Source organism: Euleptes europaea, chromosome 8, assembly GCF_029931775.1.
Source record: "Euleptes europaea isolate rEulEur1 chromosome 8, rEulEur1.hap1, whole genome shotgun sequence".
NCBI lineage: Eukaryota > Metazoa > Chordata > Lepidosauria > Squamata > Sphaerodactylidae > Euleptes > Euleptes europaea.
This window is the reverse complement of record NC_079319.1, coordinates 30,820,439-30,844,406: the sequence shown is the minus strand read 5'-3', so window position 1 is coordinate 30,844,406 and position 23,968 is coordinate 30,820,439. Positions and strand designations below refer to the sequence as shown.

The window sequence follows — 23,968 nt, the reverse complement described above, 5'->3', positions numbered from 1 at the left end:
AGCTGCCTTTAGGAAGTCCATAAGCAGAAAGACTGCAATAGAAACTTCCTGCTCATGCTCTCCAGCAACTGACATATACAGGCATATTGCATCTGGTACTGGTTGGAGTAGATATCCATCTTGACTAGTAGCCATTGTGACTAGTGCTATCATGCACTAAATCAGGTCTATCTAAGTGTAGCAGCATCTTTGAAAGGTTTCATGCCCTGCCTTTCCTGAGATATCAGAGATTGAGCCTGGAACCTCTTGCATGCAGAACAAGTACTGTACCGCTTAGCTAGAGCTGTAAAACTTTGTATGATCCTGTAGAGAAACTTTGATTTTTCATACTCACTTCTTATCTGTAGATATTGTCAGCATTGTTTATGGCAATATAAGCTGGTAAATGGCTGTGAACAACTTTTTATTTGGTGGTATTTTGCTACCCATTTTGGGGAGAGTGGGGTGGTAGAGCATAGGAGAGGTGCAAGGGTACTAGAGTGAGAAAGGGTGACCATATAGGGATACATATATTGTTGAATGTGGGAGATAGAGAAGAACATCTTCCAGTGATATGGTCAGAACGATGAGGATTGTGACTAATACGTGCCACGTTGTTAATAACTAATACTTATGGGAGGGTGATCATGTATATTTTTGATGACTAGTTAGTATTTTGAGCAGATTTGCAAGGTTGGCTATGAAAATACAGGACAGTGTAATGTTAAGCATATTTTAGTGTTTCTAGCACATTTTGAAATCTAATTTGTAAATAACTTAAATGTTCATATGAAGCAGTACCAATCTTGAAATGCTGGTGATTAGCGGCTGCCTATATTTGTTTAACTGATTATAAATACTGTATTGTACTAGATGTTTCTCAGTTAAATTACTGGCATGTGTATATATTCAAATATTTCATTTTTCCAAAAAAATAGGCGGACGTTGCTGCCACTGACATGGCTACAGCCTCCCCAAGATCTGGAATCAGTAATAATTGTAATGGAAGACTACAAATGCAAGTAACTAGTAAGTAAAATTTTGCACAATATGCATGTAATGTATATCCTTCCACTGTTTAGTAAAAAAAATATAGCTATTTTCCTCAAATTTGTTCTCGGGCATCTAATGGCTGAACTACATCTCCTAGCTTGCAGCGCATCCTTTTCCTGTGCCAAATTAATCCTTCAAATGGAAAATAGGAATTACACCTAGACATTTCAGTTAATTGCCTAGTCTTTATATATTTAGATAGTAATATGTGTAAAAAGAGAAAGGTTTGAGATTGTTGAGGGGTGGCATTTGAAGAGGCATGCAGGTAATGCAAGCTCCCTAATTAAGTATGGCCACAGTTTTCCTTTGTTTCTTTCCCTGGGGATAAGGGACAAATTATTCCTTTTGAAATTACGGTACTGTATATATTCCTCAGCCAATACAATTTCTTAAGATGGGTTGGAAATCACAAGATACTGAATTCAATTACATGTCCACGCCATAAACGTTTTAAAAATCAAAAATAGTACTTTCAAATTAGCAAGAAAAGTAAAAACAAAATGCCTGACCACTGTGTGGGTGTTTCTATTAATCTTTTAAAAGTACTTCAGATCTTCAATAAGCATGTTTTGTTTTCTCTCACTAATGGTGTTTCAGGGTCTGCAAATATATATTTTTTCTACACTGGTAACTGATTATATATTGTTATTATATATTGTTTAGTTATTGGCTATAACAGATATAAAGCATGAATATAAAATCAGAAAGATAAAAAAATGATTGGTGAGAAAATAACATATGTAATAAAGCAACTGTACTTTACAGTAAAGTTTTACAGGGTCAAAATTATCTCCTTTAAAACACAGTATTTGCTTAAAGGTTCGATGACCTTGGATTGCAGAGAAAGATTCAACAACTTTTGAAATAATCTGCAATTTCCCATTAATAAAGCAACACAGTTTATGAATCTTCAGTGAAGCTCTAAAAATGGAGGACCTTCCCTACTTACAGGGATATGTTCATCACATAAGACAAGTGAATTTTCTCTTCAGCACCATTGCTTGCATTTATTAAAACTATAAAGTGTTCAGTCTTGTTTTGGAAGTCAGGACTGCATTCGTTGGGTTCCCAAGTGATCTTCCATTTAGGCACTGACCAGGCCCAGACCTGTTGCTGAGCTTCAGCAAGGATGATGCCTCGTGTGCCTTCAGACCGTGCCCAAGGAATTAGCAGTTAATACAGAGCTTTAGAATGTTCAAAGTGCTTCACATGTATTAGTTCATAAAGTAAAGTTTTAAAAGCTGTTTTTGGTTTGATATGGGGTGAAGGATTACTCTTGGTCTCAAAGTAGACTGCTGGATTAATTCTACTGTCCTTACTGTAGCACTGTTAATTCCATAAGAGTAAACCACTGTTGTGTGGAAAGGAGAATGAGGTGTGTTCCTTTTCTATTTGCAACAGTATTGCAATCTTGAAATAGTTCATTGTTAAGTATGATTCTATTCAGAAGCGCCTTACATCGGGGCTGTGTGTATGGATGCCTCAGATATGCAGTGCTTCTGCACTGAGCTTGAATTAACAGTCTCGTGCAATGCAGAGTTAACCCAACCTAAGCCTATTGATTTCTGTGGGCTTAAACTGAAGTGACTCTGCAAAGGATTGCAGTGTAAGTCATGCAAATGTGCTGGTGTGAATACTGCCAAGGATGACCCCACAAGTTCTATAAAGCCTATTGACTTTTCTGAATTGCAGCCAGTGTATTTTAATGTTTGTAAATTGGTGCTTCACAAATAAACAGCGTATCATGTTTCTGTATATTCTTGACTAGTTCAGTCAAGATTTAAGAAGGCAAAGTTATTTAAGCAAACGTTATAATAAACAGTGTGTCTGGGTCAAGGCTTTCATGTTAATAACAATAGTTTCCATATTTTCCAGTGTGGAAAACTGCCAAACACTGTTATTTACTTTAGTTTGTTGCCTTTTCTTCAAATATATCTTTTCTTCCACCTGCAGAACAATTGAAATAAAATACAGGACATCTTGTATTTCATTTTGTGTAACATACTTCCAGAGTTGGTAATTACTCATGAATTTACAGTTTTCCAGCAAGAGAGCTGCTATGTATAATTAGGAATGTTCCTGTTGCAGGTATAATATGAACTAAATGTTAAAAATTCATGGTATATTTTAAAATTTGGAGAAGAGACATGAAATCATCTAGGCTAACCTTGCAAAATCTTCTAATTTACTGGTCCATAACTTGTTTGTAATGAATGCAATTGTCTTATTCTCTGTGTATTTTAATGTAGCAGTCCTTCACCATTAGTTGATTTACCACTAGTGATTTCACTTATCCATGGCCTATGGCTTGGTCACATGAGTACAGTCAAAGTGTGTACAGTCACATGAGTACAGTCAAAGCGTGGAGAAGGAGAGTGGGTATAAGTGTGTTGGTTCATCCCCACCGCTGCCTCATTATTACTTAGGGCCAAACTTGACATTATGGTGATGCCATTTTAGAGCTGAACATCGCCATTCAAAAAATGCTGCAAGGACCCAGTTGGGCCCACAACATGAGGGGACCAGGCAATCTTGTCCCCTCTCCACCATGCCTTTTCAAGTGCTGTTTGGCACTTGTATGGGGAGGGGAGTTCACCTAATCTCACTGCACTGTGGGCCTCATGGCATCACCGTAACGTCTAGTTTGGCCCTTAGACTTGAGCAAGTGCAGCTGGATGACTTATGTGTCCTATTCCTGCCATGATCCCCTCCTACCAGCTCAGTGAATCTGACATCACTCAGGGGAATCCTCAGGGAAGAGGCCTGAGCTGAGGTGGACCAGAGGAATCAGGGAGGGCACAGCACTGTAAAGGCTACTGCAAAGGATGTATCAGTAGCACTAGAAGCCACCCTGCCAGTGCCTGCCAGTAGTGCAGCTGTGCTCAGTTACCTCCTAGCCTACTTAAGTTGAGACCTGGCAAGATAGCCTTGCTGGATCAACTGGTCCACCTGATGGAAGCCTTGTGTTGCTGGCTTAAGCCCCAGCCCCCCAAGCCTGGACAGCCCCAAGGTCAAGGTCTGATACCACTTAAGGAAACCTGACTGGACCTGACTGAATAGTACAAGACAGCCACCAGGCCCAGCCCAGATGACTTGCCAGGTGGCTGTGTGATTCACCCAGGCCCCAGATAACTTTTCTGGTTCCAGTGCTGCTACCAAGCTAGATGCCACTTACCCACTTGCCTGGCCTGATCCTTCCTTCATCAGGGAGGAAAGAGGGTAGATAGAGCGTGGCAGGAGATATCCAAAATATCTTTTGGATATTTCAAAGATAATATAGCACAACTTCATTAGAAACATGAAGGAGACTTGGGCAGAAAAGCTTTGGATTTTTCTGTTCTGTTTGAAATGACCCCCCCAAAAAACAACAACAACAACAGAGAAATAGATATTCTTTACATAATATTTTTCTTTTTGAATGAGTGAAATATCTGTAAAACATGTTTTAAAAATATTTATTTAGATATTTATGCCCTGCTTTTCTCTTCAATGGGGCCAAAGGTGGCTTAAAACATTGTTTCCTCCTTCTCAATTTTGTCCTCACAACAGCAACCCTGACTGTTAGACTAAGTGAAAGTGACTGGCATAAAGCCATCCAGTGAGCTGCCATGAACTTAGGTCTCCCAGAGCCTTGTCCAGCCCAGTAAACAGTACAAAATATTGTTACACCGGAATTTCCCACTGTAGTATATCTTAGTAGTAATATAGTGGTTATGGGATTTGACTAAATTACTGAACGGGTAACATATTAGGACTCGATGATGGGGAACATTCACAGAATACAGGATATTGTCAGGTATGTGGTGCACAACTGCAGTCTGGGAGTCTGCCAAACCTATTCCTGTAACACAATGTCACGTCCTTTTTACAAAACAGTCTTGGACTCATTGCTGATTACTTGACTCAGATTCATTCCATTTTCTGTGTCAAGTTAAACAAATCGAAAAATATTTGAAAATCAAGAAAAAATAAGGAACAAATGGATTTGAAAGAAACTTGATTTAGGTCATGCAAACTTTCCATTTTCTAGTACATGATAGGTATCTTTCAGGAACTGATTTTGTTAGCATTATGCTATTACTTTCCACAATAGGTTATTTACTGGACTTCAGTGGGGTATAAAATCTAATAAATTATGATTGAACTCAAAGGATGAAGTGTAAAGTAAGGTGTATTTGATAAGAAAATAATTATAGTGTATAATATCAGGTATATAACCCCACCATTTAACAATTGTTTGCCCCCTGGAAATGATATATCTAGGTATTCAGGTATATTCAATTCTGATAGCATGTTGGTGAGGAATGGCCTTTTATAGAGAGCACCTAGTCTTATTCACCCATTTTTTTTCCAAAGTAGAGGTTGGCGTTGAAGAAAGTGCTATAAAAGATCCATAGACAATCAGTGTTTGCCCCCAGGTTTTAATTTGGGATTTAACAGCAATCTATTTTTTATTCCAAGAAGATATGTGAATTTCTCAGTTACGATACTTTGGAATGTGGCATATCATTGGATTCACTGATCCATAATTTCAAAAATGCCATGCTCAAAATTTTTCTGAAGCCCATAATGTTCTTATCCTGATTTACATAAATTGCTGTCATAGGCAATATTGGTATTTCATTGGTCATGTTGAGTAATAAAGCAAAAGTTTGAGGATCAGAAGGCCTGTAGCACTATATTACAACTCACTAGCACTTAAAAAAAAATCAGTTCTTCATTGGTCCACTTAGCAGGCCTGCTGGCTATGCTAGATGTGCACATCAATGTACCTTTTCAGTGGCAGCCCTGCTTCTGTACAGTGTGCCACCAGATGCTGTGTAAGAATCTCCTTCATTGTGACTATTTGTAGGCGCTGCCAAACTTTCTTCTTTGGAGAGATTTCTCTGATCTATTTGTTTTTATTGGCAAATGAATTTTAGTTACTTATTGGATTAACGGTATTTCTGTTTTTTCTTTTGCTTGTAGACCATTTTGATCTTATTTATATATGTGTTTAGGATATTTCTATGCTGCCTCTTCAGAGTCCTTCTTGAAGTGACGCAATGTAAACGATCTCTGAACTGTGCTGGGGTGGGGCACTTCCCGGAGGAAAGGTCTCAGGTCCCCTGCCTTGCTTCTGGGTGTTCTCAGGGATTCTTCATGCCATTCTTGCCAGTTCAAGTAGCTTCCAAAGGCATGTTGCTCCTCATCCTCTTCTCATGCCCTCCCCCTCATAGTTGAGAGCCACACTCATGGGCATCCTTGGACATGCCCCCCTTGTTCTCTAATAGGGCTGCGTATCATGCAGAGGCCCCATCATTGCCTCTGATAGTGGGAGTTGCTGAGGTGGGGATACAAATCTGGCAATCTTGCTGACAGAACCAGCGCCTGCCAAAGCACCCCAGCCTGTGAGCTTGGCTTGGCATCCTGTGGGCTACACTTCTGTGATCCCCATCCCTACCTATCTTATTGGCCACGAGAGCTGGCTTTGCTACTTTTTTGTTGCCTCTAGTGTGGCCTTCCTTGGGCCTGCCTCATTAGAGATTGCCTCTGGCACTGCCCACCTGGCCACCTCTGTTCTAAAGCGACTAGTTGCCTGGGTTGTCATCCCCAGACAGTTGGATTTTATGTCAAATGCCTTGATTCTAGGACCACATAATCATGAAACAGACTACTAACACTTTACTGTGTATTTCTGTTCATATACTGAATCCCAAATAACTCTGATTAATTGTCTCCCACCAAAAGGGTCTATTTTGCAAGCTGCTGAGAAAGCATCTTGCAGATTTGTTTTCCTTTTGGTAATGGATGGGAAAGAGACTCATTAAATTGTATCAGAGTTCTCTTCCCGCTCCAAGTTCAGTTTCTTAAGCTGATGATAAATGTTTTGTATGCTAAAATATATTCTACTCACCAGAGGGCTCACATGGGAAGGAAAATCCTATCCCCCCCTCCAGTCCCAGTCCTTATCGCTGAAGCCAGCAGATTATCAGTTGGTCCAAAACACTTCACCAGACTCCAGCTACTATAAAAGTGCTTAGTTTATTTACAGTGTATAAAACAACATTACTCCCGACAATAGCTTCCCGACCACCTGCATATACTCCAACACTGAGCTTTACATGCTACTTACTTATATACAATTCTACCCCCAGATATCTATCAGGCCACCTGCTGTTACACCCACAGCGTTACATCATTCTACTGGCCATATCTGGTTTAGTCCAGTTCATACTGCTGCCTCCAGGCTCTTGCAGCCTCTTGCATCAGCCCAGATCTTGCTGATCTGACAGGTACTTGACAGCTCTTACTGACCAGCTGTCTGTCACAATATTATGACATGCTTGTATTTCTGACAGTCCTTTCCCTTGGAAACCATTTTAAAAAATCCCCTTTCTCCCCTTTTGCTCTGCCATTATATGTGTTCCATTCACTGCTCCAAATTCTCAAATTTCATGTTTTCCCCTGCCTACCATTACCTTTTTTTTTTTTTTTTGCTTTTCTGCATAGGATTTTTTTTGATGTGTGTGTACGTGCAGATGTTGCATGTTAACTCTTGAGAAGGGTTTAATCATTCATACAGTACACAAACACACAAGTACTGTTCCTAGATATTATAATAATAATAATAATTATTATTATTATGCTAAACTGGGGATTTCCCATGAACCTGGTTTCCACACACATTTCCCCTATACCTTGGTGGCCCAACTGTGTGGATATATTTTATCCGTATGGTGGGACCATCTTAAGAATTAGATACATGATTGAGAGTTTTAATTGTATCTAAAATTACGTGACTCATGAATTGAATATTTAACTCTCTCAAGATTAATTGTTCATCATTATTGTAATGAACCTAGACAAATCTTCATGTCTGCATGCTCCTTCAACTTCTCTCCTAGCTAAAAATTAAATGGTTCTGCAGAAAACCGTAAATTTGTTGCTTGTTCAGAATGACAAATCATGGTCTATGAAGTCAGGATTCATCTTTGGTTTGGAATCCTGGTTTGGAAGGCAGATGCCGAGCTATAGTTTGTGATTCAGAGGAAACAACAAACTGTGGCTTGCCAAGTGTCAGGCTTCAGCAAATTCACAGCGTTTCAGGCAATAGACCTTCAATCCAGGCAGAGCAGCGATTCAAAGATTTATTTCAGAAGTCAGTGATTTCAGTAAGAGACGTGCAAGGTTGGAATACATGACAGGGGGAGTGGGGATACATTTATAGGGCTGATACAATAGGGTTACAGGAACAAAGAGACAATGTAGTTGTTTCCTGCCGGTAACGACTTAAGTAAAACTGAAACAGAAACAATCATGAACAATCAGTGGAGGAGATGGCCGAGCTCTCGGCTTTGTGCGCGGGACCCGATATCAGATCGAAGATTTACACAGGCGGGTCCCAATACAATTGTAAATCTTTGGCCGGAGCTTGTGTGCAAAACGGGGGTGGAAGGAGTGTACGGAGAACTCCATTTTGTTTGCGGGGGAACCATCTTGTTTGAGGATGGAGCTGTCAGAAGCCCTATCTGACACCAAGAAAGGGTTGTTAAATTATGAATATGTTGCTGCAGTGCTGTTGCTTTTGGGGCTTTAATTTTCAGCATGGTCTTTTAAAATTGATATTGTTTGATTAATATATTGATCACTAAAGAGAGAATTTTATTTATAGGCTTCTGTATCTAAAAGTGTCAAAGTGTAAGTGTTTGCACTAACAGGATAAGCTGACCCATAAAAGTACCTTAGCAGTTAGCTAGACTATTAATTTTGCATAATCTTTGAGAGCTTTTTCAGCCTCTTTCCTCAGCAGAAGTTACATTTAACAAAGTGGGGCTGTTGTCTGCCCACTTCTTTGTTTAGATCTGAAAGGAAGAACCTGTTGCTTAAACTGAGATCCCACAGCTTGCCAGGATTGCAGTTCTTGAATGAAAATGAAGACAGCAGTTACAAGTACTAAGAACTAAAACTAAGATGTAGTCTAAAATTGTCTGACCTGAGAACCACTTCTCTGGTTTAGCTCTCTTGTTAAATTAGTCTTTGGGTACATTTCACTTCTGTCCTGTGTAAGAGATGTATCATGGTTGAAACTTTCTAAGAATTCAGTTGCGATAAGTGAAAACCAGTACATTTTTTAGGAAGGACGATATGTTGGAATTCTAGGGAAGGTAATGGATTATATAGATAAACTGCTGCCTGGTACTTGTAAAGGTGTGCTAGTCACATTTCTAGTTTTCTAGTGGTTTCTTGTTCAGAATTGCTATAAACATTTGTAGCCATGTTGCTATAGCAACATTTTTATAAAACATTCCATGCTGGATACCTGTTGGTGGAGGGAGGACTACCTTTGGCGAGAGGAGAACATAGCCAGTCAACTGCCGGTGAAAATTACATGCTGTTGACATTGCTGTTGAAGGAGAAGGCTTCTGTTCAGCTCATTCTCTTCCAGCTTCTTAAAGTGGCTCATTCTGACCTGGTTAACAAGCAAAACAAAAAGTATGTTATTGGCTTTTGCATCTAGAAATACAACACTTGAGGCATTTACTAGGTGATAGTGTTGGACATATCAGCAACTAGTCATATATATTAATGCTATGGATAAAAACAACAACATTCAAAAACCTATCTAAACTATTGTCTCCACGGACCTACTCTTTTCACATTATCCTTTGCATGAAGAAAATCAACCAAAACTGCTAGACTTGCAATTTTGTGACATTTTGCTGTTGGAGGCATGTCTTATATATCTGGAAAACTAAGTGATAAATTGAAAAATATATAAAAAGAAAAGCAATAAGGGTGAAAAATTAAGACCTTTTTTTCTTGTCACGTCAGATATTTTCATTGACCTGTTACTTTTGTGATGAGATGTCCTATTACCTAACTTTCATTAACAAGTACAATATAACTGTTTTTTTAAGGGAAAGATGACTTTAATATCCCCATAGGAATACATATCACAAAATACTAAGTGTTGCTCCGCTAGAATAATGTGATGCATTCTAACCTCCTCCTTTGTACTTGCTGCTGTTGCTGTATTTGAGTTGAACTGAGAAGTTAACTTTCCATTCGGTATTGTTAAATATGTTGGTTACTGACTTTATTGTTTTCCAATATAATGTTGTTTTCCAGTAGTTATGAGAAATGTTTGTGTTAGTTTCTAGTGCCAAACTGAAAAGAAAAAAGAACTGGTTTGGTGGAACTGCCATCTATACAGAACTAGTAGCAGATAGTGAAGTTAAGAAAACATCTAAATCTAACAGTTCGTCAAATCCAAAATGGGATGAACAGTTGACTGTGTAAGTAATTTTTATTTAAATTTAAGTTCAAAACTTGTTTTTTCATTAAAAGTTTGCAATGGAATAATTGTCCAGTGGGATCCATTATGCAGCAGGCAAAGCGTTAGCAAATGAGCCAATCTCCTGTTCCTCACCATCATAAATACACTTAAGTGATCTGAAATCTTAATACTAGAGAACATGTTAAATCATATCTGAGATCTTAGCAAAAAGGCACTTGTGTATATGCAGTACTTCTGTTTTGCCTGTATTAAGCCCCCCCCCAGCTGACAACTGTTTATATAATTCTCTAGCCACTGAATTGGGTAGATGCCTCTTTCACTCCCTTCCTCCCACATATAACATCAGGTGGTTCACAAGAGTTGCACAGTGACTTGAGAGTGAACAGTACATTACAAAGTGTGGGGAAGGGGAAGATTCTGGTATTCCCTGTTGATATAAGCAAATTCAGAATGAGATAGTTGATTCAGGATGGTGACTGCCAAAGGGCAATTTGTGTCTGATTTGTTTTTGCATGACTGGGAAAAAAAATCTCTTCCCTCCCCTTATGCGTGCTTGTAATTATTTTGTAACTGTAAGTATTCCTTGATCATATATTCATCTATGCATTCATTGTAATCTAGATTTTAGAAGTTTTTATAATTTGATTTAAATTACTTGAATGTAAATATATGGACTGCATAGCTTCATAATATAGCATGATAATAGCAGAGCTTCAAGCTTCAAGCGTTTTGCAGCCCTTTTTAGCTTTAACTTCCTTTCTTTTTTAAAAAAAGTAGTAAGGTGGTAGAAATAACATTGCTTCCAGTGATGTCAAAAGAGTGGAAGACTGACACAATTTTTTTTGTTAAAAATTATTAAATTAAATTAATTGAAGCATAGGCTAAAAATACATGGCTTTTTCTTTCAATGTTTTTTAAGATGTCATGATGATTTTTAAATTCCAAATCTCATCAATACAATAGCAATAAAAAGTTTGAAAAAATCAATAATATAAAATATAATAATATAAAATGACAGCCATAACCTTAGTTACCATTTTCAAAGTTATTATTAATTGTACATTCAAAATGGACTTTGCATTGCATCCAAAGGATAATAGTGGTACAGATGAATCTTCCTGAAGAAGGGAGCTCCAAAATTGGAGTGCCAACTCCAGAAAAGGCACATCTTTTCTGGTAGCCATCTTCTTAACCTGTCAAGGCAGTGCACCTGGAAAAGGTTTCAGAAGAAAATCTTAATTCCTGAGCGGGATCATATAGATGGAAGACATCCTTCAGATGTCCTAGTCCTGCATGGTTTCAGGCTTTTTGAGTCAAAGTGAACACCTTGATTTGCACCAAAAAACAGAGTGGAAGCTACTGTAGACTTTTCAGTTGGTGTGATGTAGGCATTGCAGTGAGACCCAGTTAACAACAGGCTGCCATATTTTGAAACAATTGTTATTTCCAAATGCTTCTCAAGAACATATCACACATTGCAGTAAACAAGCTCCATACTATCTTTTACCAGAAGGGGATTCAGCTGGTGCAAAAGAGGTCACTTGAAGAGTCATATGTAAAGTTGGATCTAAAATTATCCTCAAGCTACGAGTCTACCTTTAAGATGGAATGCAATCTCACCTGATCTTCAAGGTGAAATACACTAGTTAAATACTACCTTCATGTTCTAATGAACCACATCCACTATACTTCTCTCTTATCTAGATTGAACCTGAGTTTATTAGCTCTCTTCCAATCCATTATTGACTTCCAGTATCTATTCAGGATTTCCACAGCCACACCTAGATTACAGCAAAAGGACAAATAGAGCTGGGTGTTTATGTGTTGGCAATGCCTCCCACTGCATTTTCTGGATGCTTTCTCCTAGTGGTTTTATGTAGGTATTGAAATTTTTACAGGACATAACAGGGTTCTGTGAAACTAACATATAAATGCCATGGTGCAAAATAACAGTTCCCCAGGACCACCTTTAGGACGGTAGGAGTGGAACAACTGAAATTCATTGCCTTCAACTCCAACCTTGCAAGGCAATCTAGAAGGATACCATGTGTAGTAGTGTCAAATGGGTGAAAGGTCCAGAAGAACCAAAGGTGTAATGCTTCCTGGCAGTTTCAAAATTAGACTGGAAGCCAGATTTGAAATAGATCTAAATTGATCCAGCGATAGATCAATATTTTAGTGCCTTAAAAAAAGAAAATCAAAAATTTGCTCATCTTCAGGGTGGAAGAGGAGGAGAGGGAGTGGTTTGACCACGAAAGTCCAATCATCGAACAGTGGGCCAGAGGAGGGTGGGAGTGGGCGGGAGAATGAAAACCAACAGAGACATTATGCACAAGGAAATAGGCAATTCAGAATTGGTTTCCAGAAAAGCATTGGGTAAAAGTGGTCTCAGAAGAATGGGAAAAGGGGACGACGACAAAAAACCCGAAATGAAAACTAAAGGCACAAAAATGCATGCTGAAATCAGGGGATAAATCGAAGCAGTATGGGGACAGAACTGAAAAAAAAATCCATGTGGAAAAGTCCTGTGGTGCACGCACAGTCTTCAACCTTGAAGACTGCATTAACCATTCCGTTTGTTCCAAATGGCTCTGGTTATCCCTGATTCAGATGTAGGTGTGCACTTAGGTGTCTAGGTAGCTTTCCTGTATCAAAACATTAATATCTGGGCAAGAGTTACACCTCAATATTTTTACTTTTTTAAAAGTATAGTGTACACCTTAGAGAATCATGCCTCCATATTATCCTTTTATTAAAAATAACCATTTACATTTTTAACACTGACTAACTTAAAATAATATAATAATACCATCTACTGGGTTAGCTTCCCCACTGGAGGGAAAGAGAGGAGAGGGTCTTCTCTGACCACCCTAAAGGCTATGCTGGGGATCATGGGACCTGCAAGGGCTAAAGGCGAATCTGATGGGGTGGGCCAGGGATAAAAAGAGGGATTAGGTGATTGTGAGTTAAAAAGCTGGCTGGAGCCAGCCCATTGATTTAAATAGATAAAAAAGGAGAGCAATTACTTGAGCCCATTAACATATTAGATGTATGATTATCTGTTGCCCCCCAACCAATACATCTGATCTTTGAGCTGTATCTTCACTTCTGTGTTTAGACATTCTCAGTTCTGGGTGGAAGGGCATCTTGAAAATCGCGGGTTTTACCATCACGTGCCCAGGGAGGCAGGACCAAATAATTTTTTCTTCCATTTCCTGTCTCCCTGGGCAGGAAAGCCAGTTTCCGTCCTGCCTCGGTTAGGGTGGCAGCTTTGTCAGAGAACTCCGCTTTTTCTAGGGAATTCCTTTGTGTGTTGCTCTGTGCGTTGCCCCCGCTTCGTTCCTCTCCTCCATTTGTTTGTCCTCCATTACCGCTACCGATCGCTAACGCGATACTCCTCTCTCCTTCCGTTTCTTGGCCCGATCCTCCCAACTTCTCCGCCCCCCCCACTTTGCTCTACTGGGCAAGATGGCGGACGGCAGGAGGGATTCCGACTCAGATCTTCTATCCGAGGAGGATCACGACTTAGCCCTCGTCCCCTCGACAGGGCGAAGGCGCAGAGAGACGACCGGTGGCCGGAACAGCAGTTCCACCGCACGCGGATTCGAGGGCCCGGCGGCTCCAAAGAAGGCGCGCTCGGATGAGCCGCCTCAAAATGGCGCCGAGGCTGCTGAGTTTCACGAGAGGGCGCCAGGAGCCTCGACGGCCTCAGGAACCTCATTGCGGGGAGGAACTTCGCCAGTGCCAAACGGGCAACAGGGGGGTAATGTACTTCAGTTGGATCCCGCCGCTCCTGTTACAAGGAGAGAAATGTTGGATTTGTTCAGTGGTGTACTAGATAGGCAAGCCCAAATGATGAATGCCCTAAGACAATCTATGGCCCCAATAATTCAGGCTAGCAACCCAGGCCCTTCCCACTCTGCCATCGAGCCCCCCCAGCAGGCCCAGGGCAATCTGGCAGGGCAATCCTCAAGGTGGCACATTAAAGCGGCCTTGAAAGCACAATCCGGCTCACAGCCCCTTCAGCCTATGGAGGATCTTGTCCCAGTGTTATCTGATCAAGAGAGCAAAGAGGATGGCGAGGTAGACTCTGATGAGGACAACCCCATCCTGTTAGAAGAGCAGCATCCTCGTCTCTTTCTGGCAGAGGACTTTCAGGGCCTCTTAACCAAGGCTCTGATAGCATTAGATCTCAACGAGGACCCAGACCCTACTCCTGAGTCCAAGCCAAAGTCCAGAAAGAAAGGCACTAAGGAATTTTTTCCTAGCACCAAACCTCACATTTGGGAAATTCCTTTCCCTGAGTTCTTCGAGAACCAGGTACAGGCAGAGTTCGACAAGCCTCTGGCCAATAGGCAGTTCTCGGCCAATATCAAAAACATTTACACGATGGTTCCCCAAGCCATGAATCTGTTCCAACTTCCTATCATTGACGCTCCAGTAGCGGCTCTTCATTCCCCTGACCTCCCTTCTGAGGATGGGATGGGGAACATAAGAGACCCTTTGGACAGGAAAGCAGAGACTCTGTCCAAAAAGGTCCATGAGGCGTCCACTTTGGCAATTCAAGCTTCTGCAGCCACATCCATTATGGCTAGGGCGTTGATTGTATGGCTCAGAAAAATAATACAATTGTACACTGGTGACAACCGCAAGCTATCAGAGGGTCTCACCAGACTTCTCAAGGCTTCGGCCTTCATGGCGGATGCGTCTCTTGACGCAATGTCTTTTGCAGCCAGAGCTGTCTCATTCAATATTGCCGTTAGGAGAGCCTTGTGGGTTTGTCCATGGCAAAATGAACTTAAGACCAAAACACTGACCATGTCCTATCCTTTTACGGGGGGTAAGCTTTTTGGGGACAGACTAGAAAAAATCCTAGTCGAAAATAAAGACAAGAAGAAGGTTCTCCCAAAGTCTTTCAAGAAAGACGGGAAACCTTCGTTGTCATTTCCCAATTTCAGATCCTCTCATATCTTGGCTCCATTTAGGCCGGACAACCGTAGAGGTTCCTGGAGCAGTAGCAACAGGAATTCCTTTCGCAGAGGGGGCGCTAGAAATTTTCGTTCCTTCCAAGGACACCAACAATTTGCCAATAACAGAGGAGACAAGTTCTCCAAGAACACTAAACAGTGACGCCAGGTTCCCGGAAGTAGGGGGCAGACTCCTACATTTCCACAACAGGTGGGAAACTTCCTACACGGATGCCTGGGTCACTCAGGTATTATCCACAGGCTACCTGATAGAATTCTCAAGCCTTCCAGCCTAGAAATTTGTAAATTCCCCAAGGTCCATGCAGAAAGAAAAACATCAGAGAACCCTGGAGGCCATTTTCCACCTTCAGAGCATTCAAGCCATAGAACCGGTTCCATTGGCGGATCAGGGCAAAGGGGTCTATTCGATTTTCTTTACAGTCCCCAAGAAAAATGGGGACTGGAGAGCTATCTTAGACTTCAAACATCTAAACAGGAAGGTCAGGTACAGGAAGTTCCGTATGGAAACATTTCAGTCCATTCTGGAAGCCCTTCAAATAGATCATTTCATGACCTTGCTAGATCTGAAGGAGGCATATTTACATGTCCCGATCTACCAGAACCACAGGAAATATCTCAGGTTCTGCTATTCAGACAGTCATTACCAGTTCAGGGCTCTTCCGTTCGGCCTGTCTTCCGCCTCCCGCGTGTTCACCAGATTCTGGTGATGCTGGTGGTGTTGCTCCGTCTGGAGGGGATAACCCTCTTTCCCTATTTGGACAATCTACTGATTTGTTCACCTACCAGAGATCAAGCCTTGACTCACACGTCCAGGGTGATCCAGGTCCTTTCTTACCACGGCTTTCTCATAAACACAGAGAAGAGTCACCTGGTCCCATCTCAAAGATTGGAACACCTGGGCGTCATCTTAGACACCCACAAGAACTTAGTGATCTTGCCTCAGGACAAGGTGGTCAAGATCCGATCCATGGTCCGGGCCACAATCAGCTCCAGTCACAGCAGACTCATGAACCTGGCCAAGTTATTGGGGAAAATGGTAGCCTGCCTCAACTCGGTACCATGGACCAGATTTCACTTCAGACCTCTTCAGAATCTTTTACAACCCCATCAGAATCTCATCATTCAGAGCAGGGACAAATCCATTCCCCTTCCCTGGTCACTCCGGCAATCACTACTCTGGTGGTGCCGGAGCACCAATCTGAACAAGGGAGTACATTTTGTGGTAGAAAGTCAGACCCAAATCTACACAGATGCCAGTCTAGAGGGGTGGGGAGCCACTTGTCAAAACCTCATTGCTCAAGGGACCTGGTCTGTGGGCGAAAGAAAGCTACACATAAACTTATTGGAACTCCGGGCAATTTGGCTCACCCTAAAACACTTCAAACATGTCATACATTACAAGCATATCTTAGTCCGAATGCACAGTACCTCAGCGAAGGCCTACATCAACAAGCAGGGGGGGTCGAGGTCTTCCAGGCTACACCAGGAAGCAGTAAATATTCTATTTTGGGCCGAATTGAACCTGTTATCCCTGACAGCGGAGCATGTCTCAGGGAGCCTCAACTCCCAGGCCGATTGGCTGAGTCGACAAGTCCTGGACGAGGGAGAATGGTCCCTCAACAGGTCGGTATTCCACCAGATTATACAGAGGTTCGGACAGCCCTCAGTAGATCTCTTTGCTTCAGGGAGCAACCATCTCCTCCCAAGGTTCCTAACTCGTTACTTCCACCCGGAAGTGGAGAGCATGGACGCTGTCTTCTCCCACTGGCCCAAGGAGACTCTCTTTGTGTTTCCACCCTTTCCCATTCTCCCGAGGGTCATAAGGAAGATAAGGAGGGAAGGAGCAACTGTTATTCTCATTGCTCCCTTTTGGCCAAGGAGTCCCTGGTTCCCGAGCCTACGGGAATTGTCCATTCAAACACCATGGGAACTTCCGATCACACCAGATCTCCTACATCAGGGTCCCCTATTCCATCCAGACCCTCAATGGCTGCGCTTAACCGCGTGGAAATTGAGAGGAAGTCCCTCTTAGAAGTAGGCTATTCCTCAGCTGTTGTCGACACCATGTTAGAGGCTAGAAGACCTTCTACCAGGAGAATCTATAATACCTCCTGGAGAGCCTTTGTATTGTGGTTTAGGCATAAGAATTTCAATCCTCTTTCTCCAGGCATACCAATCATATTAGACTTTCTTCATGAAGGAGTAGCAATGGGTCTCAAGGCCTCCACCCTTCGCAGACAGGTGGCGGCCTTATCCACCGTTTTGTCACCGTCTGAAGATGCTCCTCTGTCCAGACATCAGCACATCATAACCTTTCTGAAAGGGGTGACTCAAATTTGTCCTCCTGTTGTCCATCGCTTCCCTACCTGGCGCCTCAGTGTAGTGCTCAATGCCTTGACGCGCCCTCCATATGAACCTATCAGGGAAATCCCACTAAGGATGTTGAGAATGAAGACCATTTTCCTCGTTGTGGTAACATCCGCCCGTAGGGTTTCTGAACTAAGGGCACTTTCCATGAGGGAGGGCCTCTGCGTTTTTCACAGAGACAAAGTGTTCTTTAGACCGGACCCGTCTTTCATTCCCAAGGTGAATTCACTCTTCCACTGGTGCCAAGAAATTCACCTCCCCTCTTTCTGCCCAGATCCCTCACACCCCAAGGAAAAGGAGCGGCACCATCTAGATCTTAGAAGGGTCCTGAAAGTGTACCTTAAACGTACTGCTCCCATCAGAAAATCAGAAGCGCTTTTCATTTCTATAGTCATTTCTCTAAAGGGGGGGAAATGTCCAGCACGGCGATTAGTGCTGTAGTCAGACAGTGCATTACGGAAGCCTACAAGGCCTGTAAGATTTCACTTCCAACGGGAATCACAGCACATTCGGTGTGTATCGCTTCCACTTCTGCCGCCTTCAATAGGCAGGCATCCCTGGACGAGATTTGTAGAGCGGCCACCTGGTCGTCAGCTTCTACATTCATTAAACATTACAAAATTGACTCCATTGCCTCTGCAGACGCAGCCTTTGGTAGGAGGGTTCTGCAACAGGTCTTGGATACATCTTAATCCCACCCAGCGTTTTAGCTCTTGGATATCCCACGATTTTCAAGATGCCCTTCCACCCAGAACTGAGAATGGAGCCTTGTTTACTCACCATGACGGCTCCTTCTGTTCTGGGTTGAAGGGCATCTTGCCCGCCCACTTATTCCAAGACCTAATGTTATCCGTTATTCAGGTTAACTAGTCGTTTGGGGACTATTTCAAGTATTGTTACGACAGAGTTCTCCCTATGTCCGCTATCTTGCTTAGTACACAACTACCTGTGGAATCTCTTCTATTTACGTTCTGTGTTCTATTCTCTTTATTCTTCAGGAGTTCATAGTTATATAAGTTTGTTAAAGTACTTGGTATTACTTGTGGTTTGCATGTACTTACCTGTCTCCTTAGCTCGGCGAGTCCGAAAACTGGCTTTCCCGCCCAGGGAGACAGGAAATGGAAAAAAAATTATTTTGTCCTGCCTCCCTGGGCATGTGATGGTAAAACCCGCGATTTTCAAGATGCCCTTCAACCCAGAACAGAAGGAGCTCTCACGGTGAGTAAACAAGGCTCCATTCTTGCCAATCTCAGATGTTTCTTGTATTGGACCTCAATACATATATTTATTGATATAAATTATACTATTTCTAATCTGATAGAGCTGTGTTGGCGAACGTACGGCACGTGTGCCCGACTTGGCACGCCGAGCCCTCTCTGCCGGCCCGCGGGGGTAAGTGGTTCGCTGCCGTTGCGTGAGAGGGCCGGGCGCACGGCAGCAACGTCCGCCCCCTCCCGAGCCTCCCGTCCTGAACTTCCCGGGCTCCGAAAGGCCTCCCGGGTCAGCGTCTGGGCCCCTCCCTCCCTCTCTCAGCTGAGCTTCGGCTGCAGCTCAGCTGTTTGTCGGCTCCCGCTCCCCTCTCTGGCTCAGCCCTGCTCATCTCCACCTCGGATGGGGGAGGCTGTAGCCTAGCGCTGACAACGAGGAAGAGAAGTGGGGGTGGAAAAAAGAAGAGGATGGGTGGGAGAGGGGAGGACCAACTTGCTTGTCTCGCTGCAAAGGAGTTGGGCACCGGGCAAGTTGTCCCCCCTCCCCCCTTCCGCTGCCCTGCTCCCGCCGGACAGACCAACCCGCGGCGGCGTCCACTTCCTCATCGCCCTTTCGCTTCCTTCCCCACCCCTGCCCATAGGAATGCTGTGCTGTGCCCCTTGCGGGGCAGCTGGTGGGGAGGAGGCTGCAGTGCAGGCCGGCTCCCCTCCGGAGCGGGTGAGGGCCTTCCGAGGGCAGCAGCAGGGAGCCCGCCCCAAGCGAGGAGCAAGAATGGGCGCTGCCCTTCTACAGGCCCCCACCTGCTGTGGGTGGCCCCCATACTCCCCCCATGGCCCTGGGAAGGACAGAAGGGGCGAGCGGAGCAGCTGCCTGCGGGGCAGGGGGAGGGGCACCAGCTGCGTCCCTCATGGCCGGGCTTTTGTGCCTGGCCAGCCCCCGCTGCTTAGGCCCGCTTCTGAGCCCAGAGCTGTGGCCTGTGGGTGGCGCCCCAAGGAGCCTTCCGGAGGCGTGGGGGGGGGGTCTGCCTTCGCAAAGTCAGCAGCCAGGAGCCCCTCTGTGAGCAGACGGCCGTGCGGCCCCCGCGACAAACTGGAAGGGGTCTCCGAGGGCCATGGGGTCTGGCCAGGCAAAAAATAATAGCAATTCATGACTATTAGTTAGAATGGATACTAGTCATGCTGCATACCTATTCTCCCCAGTATCAGAAGAGCATGCCTGTTATATTGGGTGCTGTGGAACACAGGCAGGATGGTGCTGCTGCGGTGGTCTTGTTTGTGGCTTCCTGGAGGCACCTGGTTGGCCACTGTGTGAACAGACTGCTGTACTTGATGGGCCTTGGTCTGATCCAGCAGGGCCTTTCTTATGTTCTTATCCACATGTGCCAAGAAAAGGCAAATCAACGAGCGGCACCTTTCTGTCTGCGCCGTTTTGCCGTTTCATCCATCGAGCCTGTCCTCGAGTCCCCGAATCCACCAGCCTTGCCCCCCCACCCCCAGCCTGGAGCTTCAGTCAGCGGTTTCCAGGCTGGGGAGGGGTCGCTTGGCTCGGAAGGGACTCTCTGCCCGCCTCCCCTTCGCAGCATCCCGCGGCCTCCCATTCTGCCTTGCCTGGCACCACGTGCAGAGGGCTCACCTGGTCACACTCAGCGCCTGGGAATGGGCAAAGGCGGCGAAACTGCCCCGCTGGGAAACTGCCGCCGGGGTGGCAGTGCTGGTGCCCTCTGCTCCTGGAGAGCGTGCATGGGCGTCTGAGTTGCTGGGCGTATGAGTTGTTTTTTCTAAACTAAAACCTCAGTATTCAGGTTAAATTGCTGCATTGGCACTCGGCGATAAATAAGTGGGTTTTGGGTTGCAGTTTGGGCACTCGGTCTCTAAAAGGTTCGCCATCACTGTGATAGAGGGTGTTTCTTTCTGTACCCCTTTGTCCCTTTTCAAGGTTGTGCTATTCTGGGTTCCTTGATTCCCCATTTGACATGACTCAGTGTTTAGCTGAGAGACAAGGCCAGCCCTGATTTTGGCCTGCAAACACATTCTCTATGAATTTTTTAGTCAAGACCCACAACTGTTCCCCTGTATTTCTGGCTACATCTGTGACAGATTATACACTTTCACTGGTGTGTAGATGTGTTGTGTTTGCTCCATTCTGTTAAAAGAAGCACCAGATAAAGGTGCATGGTTGGTAGACAGAAGATCAGCAAATGTTGATGCATATTAAGATTGCCTGATACTGTAGATTGTGATCCCAGTGTTTTCATGCTACAGATAGAGCAAAGGCCTAGCTATTTTATTTTGCATATTAAGTATGATAAGATGAACTGTAGTGTGCTGCATAGCATATTTCTAATTATGAAAAGGGAGCTAACATTGTTTGTTGTCTACAGGAATGTGACTCCACAAACCACTTTGGAATTTAGAGTGTGGAGCCATCATACTCTAAAAGCTGATGGTTTATTAGGAAAAGCCACTGTAGATCTTAAACAAGCCTTGGAAATACATAATAGAAGATGTAAGTTACACATTTATTTGGATTTTGTTAATTCACCTACATTTTATAAGGAATGTTACCTTAATATGTATTGTATTGATGTGTTTAAGTTGTAATTTGCTCATTCCCCATAAGGTAGCTTTCCTCTTTGTACTAGTGCAGTATCTGAAAGTAACATTATTCTGATGACATGCTTTTTCATGTTGAAAATGGTATGGTGTATACTCAAATCTGGAAAAGTTCTAATTGCATCATAACAAAATATTAATCTTTCTGAATGTGACCATTTGCTGTATTTTCCTTGCCGGCTATTTTTATATTTAGTTTTAGTTGGAATTAATTTTAACTACTGTTGTAAGCTGCCTTGAATCACAAAGAAAGGTGGTATAGATATGTTTAAATAAATAAATAAAATTGTCATGCTATGATTATAAAAGTTTTAAGAGCATAGGAGCCAGCAATATTGGTTCTTTCCATTGACTCATTTCCAAATGAGCACAGACACTAGCAAAGAGTTTTTGACTCCCTACCCCACAAATAACAGCAGAGGTTTTTGTCAAAGAGCTCCAGCCAGCCTCTACCAGCTGGGCTGCTTGGGTTAGGTATTAGGGTGGTCAAAAGTTTCCCAAAAAGCAAAACATTAAACTCCGGGCTTCCACCCCAAGTTCAATGAGTAGCTGCCACCAACTCTGGACCAAAAGTTAAGCCTCCAGGCAAGGGTCCAGAATAACCCCTGCCAAGCTTCAAATTCAGTGTGACACTATTCCTGCCAGGCTGAGACCTAGCCAGGACTGTTCACACTTCCCAAAAGAGTTTGCACAATTATAGCGTGGTCAAAACACATACAAGGCACTTGGATTTAGGCTTGGAATCCCAAAGTCAAAAGACACAATCCATTTAAAGGCTAACAATTTATTTATAAGATTTATGCTGGTTTACAGGAAAGAAAAAGGGTTTCATGAAGTGATAGGCAATAAAATAATAAACCATTTAGCATAGCTAACTAATACATTCAAAAGCCTTTTTGATTCAAAAGGATTGGCAAAGATTTCTTGCATCAGGTTTATAGTTACCAACTTCCAAAGATGCTTCCAGCATTCAAGAGTTTCACAAATTGTCCAAAGTTTCTCCAAGCAGGTCAAGTTGACCAGAGTTTCCCCTTAGGGCCAAAATCAGAATGGGTTGTGATGCCGCCTGCACAGCCTTCTTGGTGTGCCCCCAACGAGCATAATTAGGCTCAGAATTGATCTGGTTTTATGATCGTTTTCTCAATGGCGTGAGCTCAAGAGCCAATGAGAAAATGAAAGTAATTTAATGGTTGATTAATTGCTTGGTCAGAATGCTGACTCACTAATTGACGGGTTCAGGTGATGAAGCCTGCAGAACTCCCTGCACCTGGACATCGTCATGGTGGCTGACCGATTAGTTACCGTGACAACGCACAGCCTTGCATTCCAGAAAGGGGAGAGAAAGGTTTAACAAGTAGCAGCTGGATGCCTATCTGGCTCTCTCCCCAGAAGCAGCTTTCAAAATGTAACTATTTTGCTGGTCTAAAATCTCAACAGCACAAAATTCATAGGCCTCTAGGCCTGAACCAAGAAAATCATGAAATCCAAGAAATTGAGGGACCTCAACTTCTTGACAGTTTTTGCAGGTGTTCTGTATAAAGCACCTCATCCACTCACATCAGGTGACTTTATCTTGTCCCCCTTTCATATCTGTGTGAACAGTGACCAAGGAATTAGTCAGCATTCTCCTCTTGTGTACCTTGGCTGTTGACTTTTTTGTGTAAGGCAGGAGATAAGCAAGTGAATTGCTGATCTACATAATGGGAGAGCCCTACCAGAGCTTTCTGATGCTCTTTGTATGGTGGAAGCATGATGGGGCTGCTAAAGAGCCTTTTGCAGTCTTGGACGAACCGCTGAGATGTATTATGTGCATTTTGGTTGTTCACAGTAGGGAAGGGTGTGTTTCTTTCCCCCCAGCTTATGTGAGACAGGATGACTGGGGGGCAAAATGGAACAAGTGGTGGTGGGCATTACTGGAGACCAGGCCAAAAGCCCCAATAGGCTGGGATTGGTTTTAGGATGCTTATCTCTGTACATGATGCTTTTCTCTTGCATGAAGTCTTTTCTGCTGTTATTTTGTAACAGTTCGTTGATTTTTGAATGCAAATATCCAGATGTAGGGTACTTTAATTAAACTTGTATAGCCAGGGTCTATATTGAAATTGAAATTGTTGAAGACTTTCTATTTCTTGGTTCCATCATCAACCAAACGGGAGACTGCAGCCAAGAAATCAGAAGGAGATTGAGACTGGGAAGGGCAGCCATGAAGGAGCTAGAAAAGATTTTTAAGTGTAAGGATGTGTCACTGGCAACCAAGAACAGGTTAATTCATGCCATCGTATTCCCTATTACTATGTATGGGTGTGAGAGCTGGACAATGAAGAAAGCTGATAGGAAGAAAGTAGATTCCTTTGAAATGTGGTGTTGGAGGAGAGTGTTACGGATACCCTAGACCGCCAAAAAAACAAATCAGTGGGTTATAGATCAAATCAAGCCTGAACTGACCCTAGAAGCTAAAATGACTAAACTGAGGCTGTCGT

At 43.2% G+C, this 23,968-nt stretch overlaps 1 protein-coding gene across 2 annotated transcripts in view; it reads left to right on the top strand.

The window, feature by feature from the left end:
- Nucleotides 1-921: 921 nt before the first annotated feature.
- Nucleotides 922-23,968, top strand: part of WWP1 (WW domain containing E3 ubiquitin protein ligase 1) — a 51,883-nt gene continuing 28,836 nt past the window's right edge. For both annotated transcript variants that reach the window (XM_056854873.1, XM_056854872.1), the window contains exons 1-3: nt 922-1,008; nt 10,169-10,310; nt 21,257-21,381. In XM_056854873.1, coding sequence (XP_056710851.1) covers nt 939-1,008; nt 10,169-10,310; nt 21,257-21,381 — 337 coding nt within the window. In that variant the 5' untranslated portion in view covers nt 922-938. The remainder of the gene's footprint in view (nt 1,009-10,168; nt 10,311-21,256; nt 21,382-23,968) is intronic.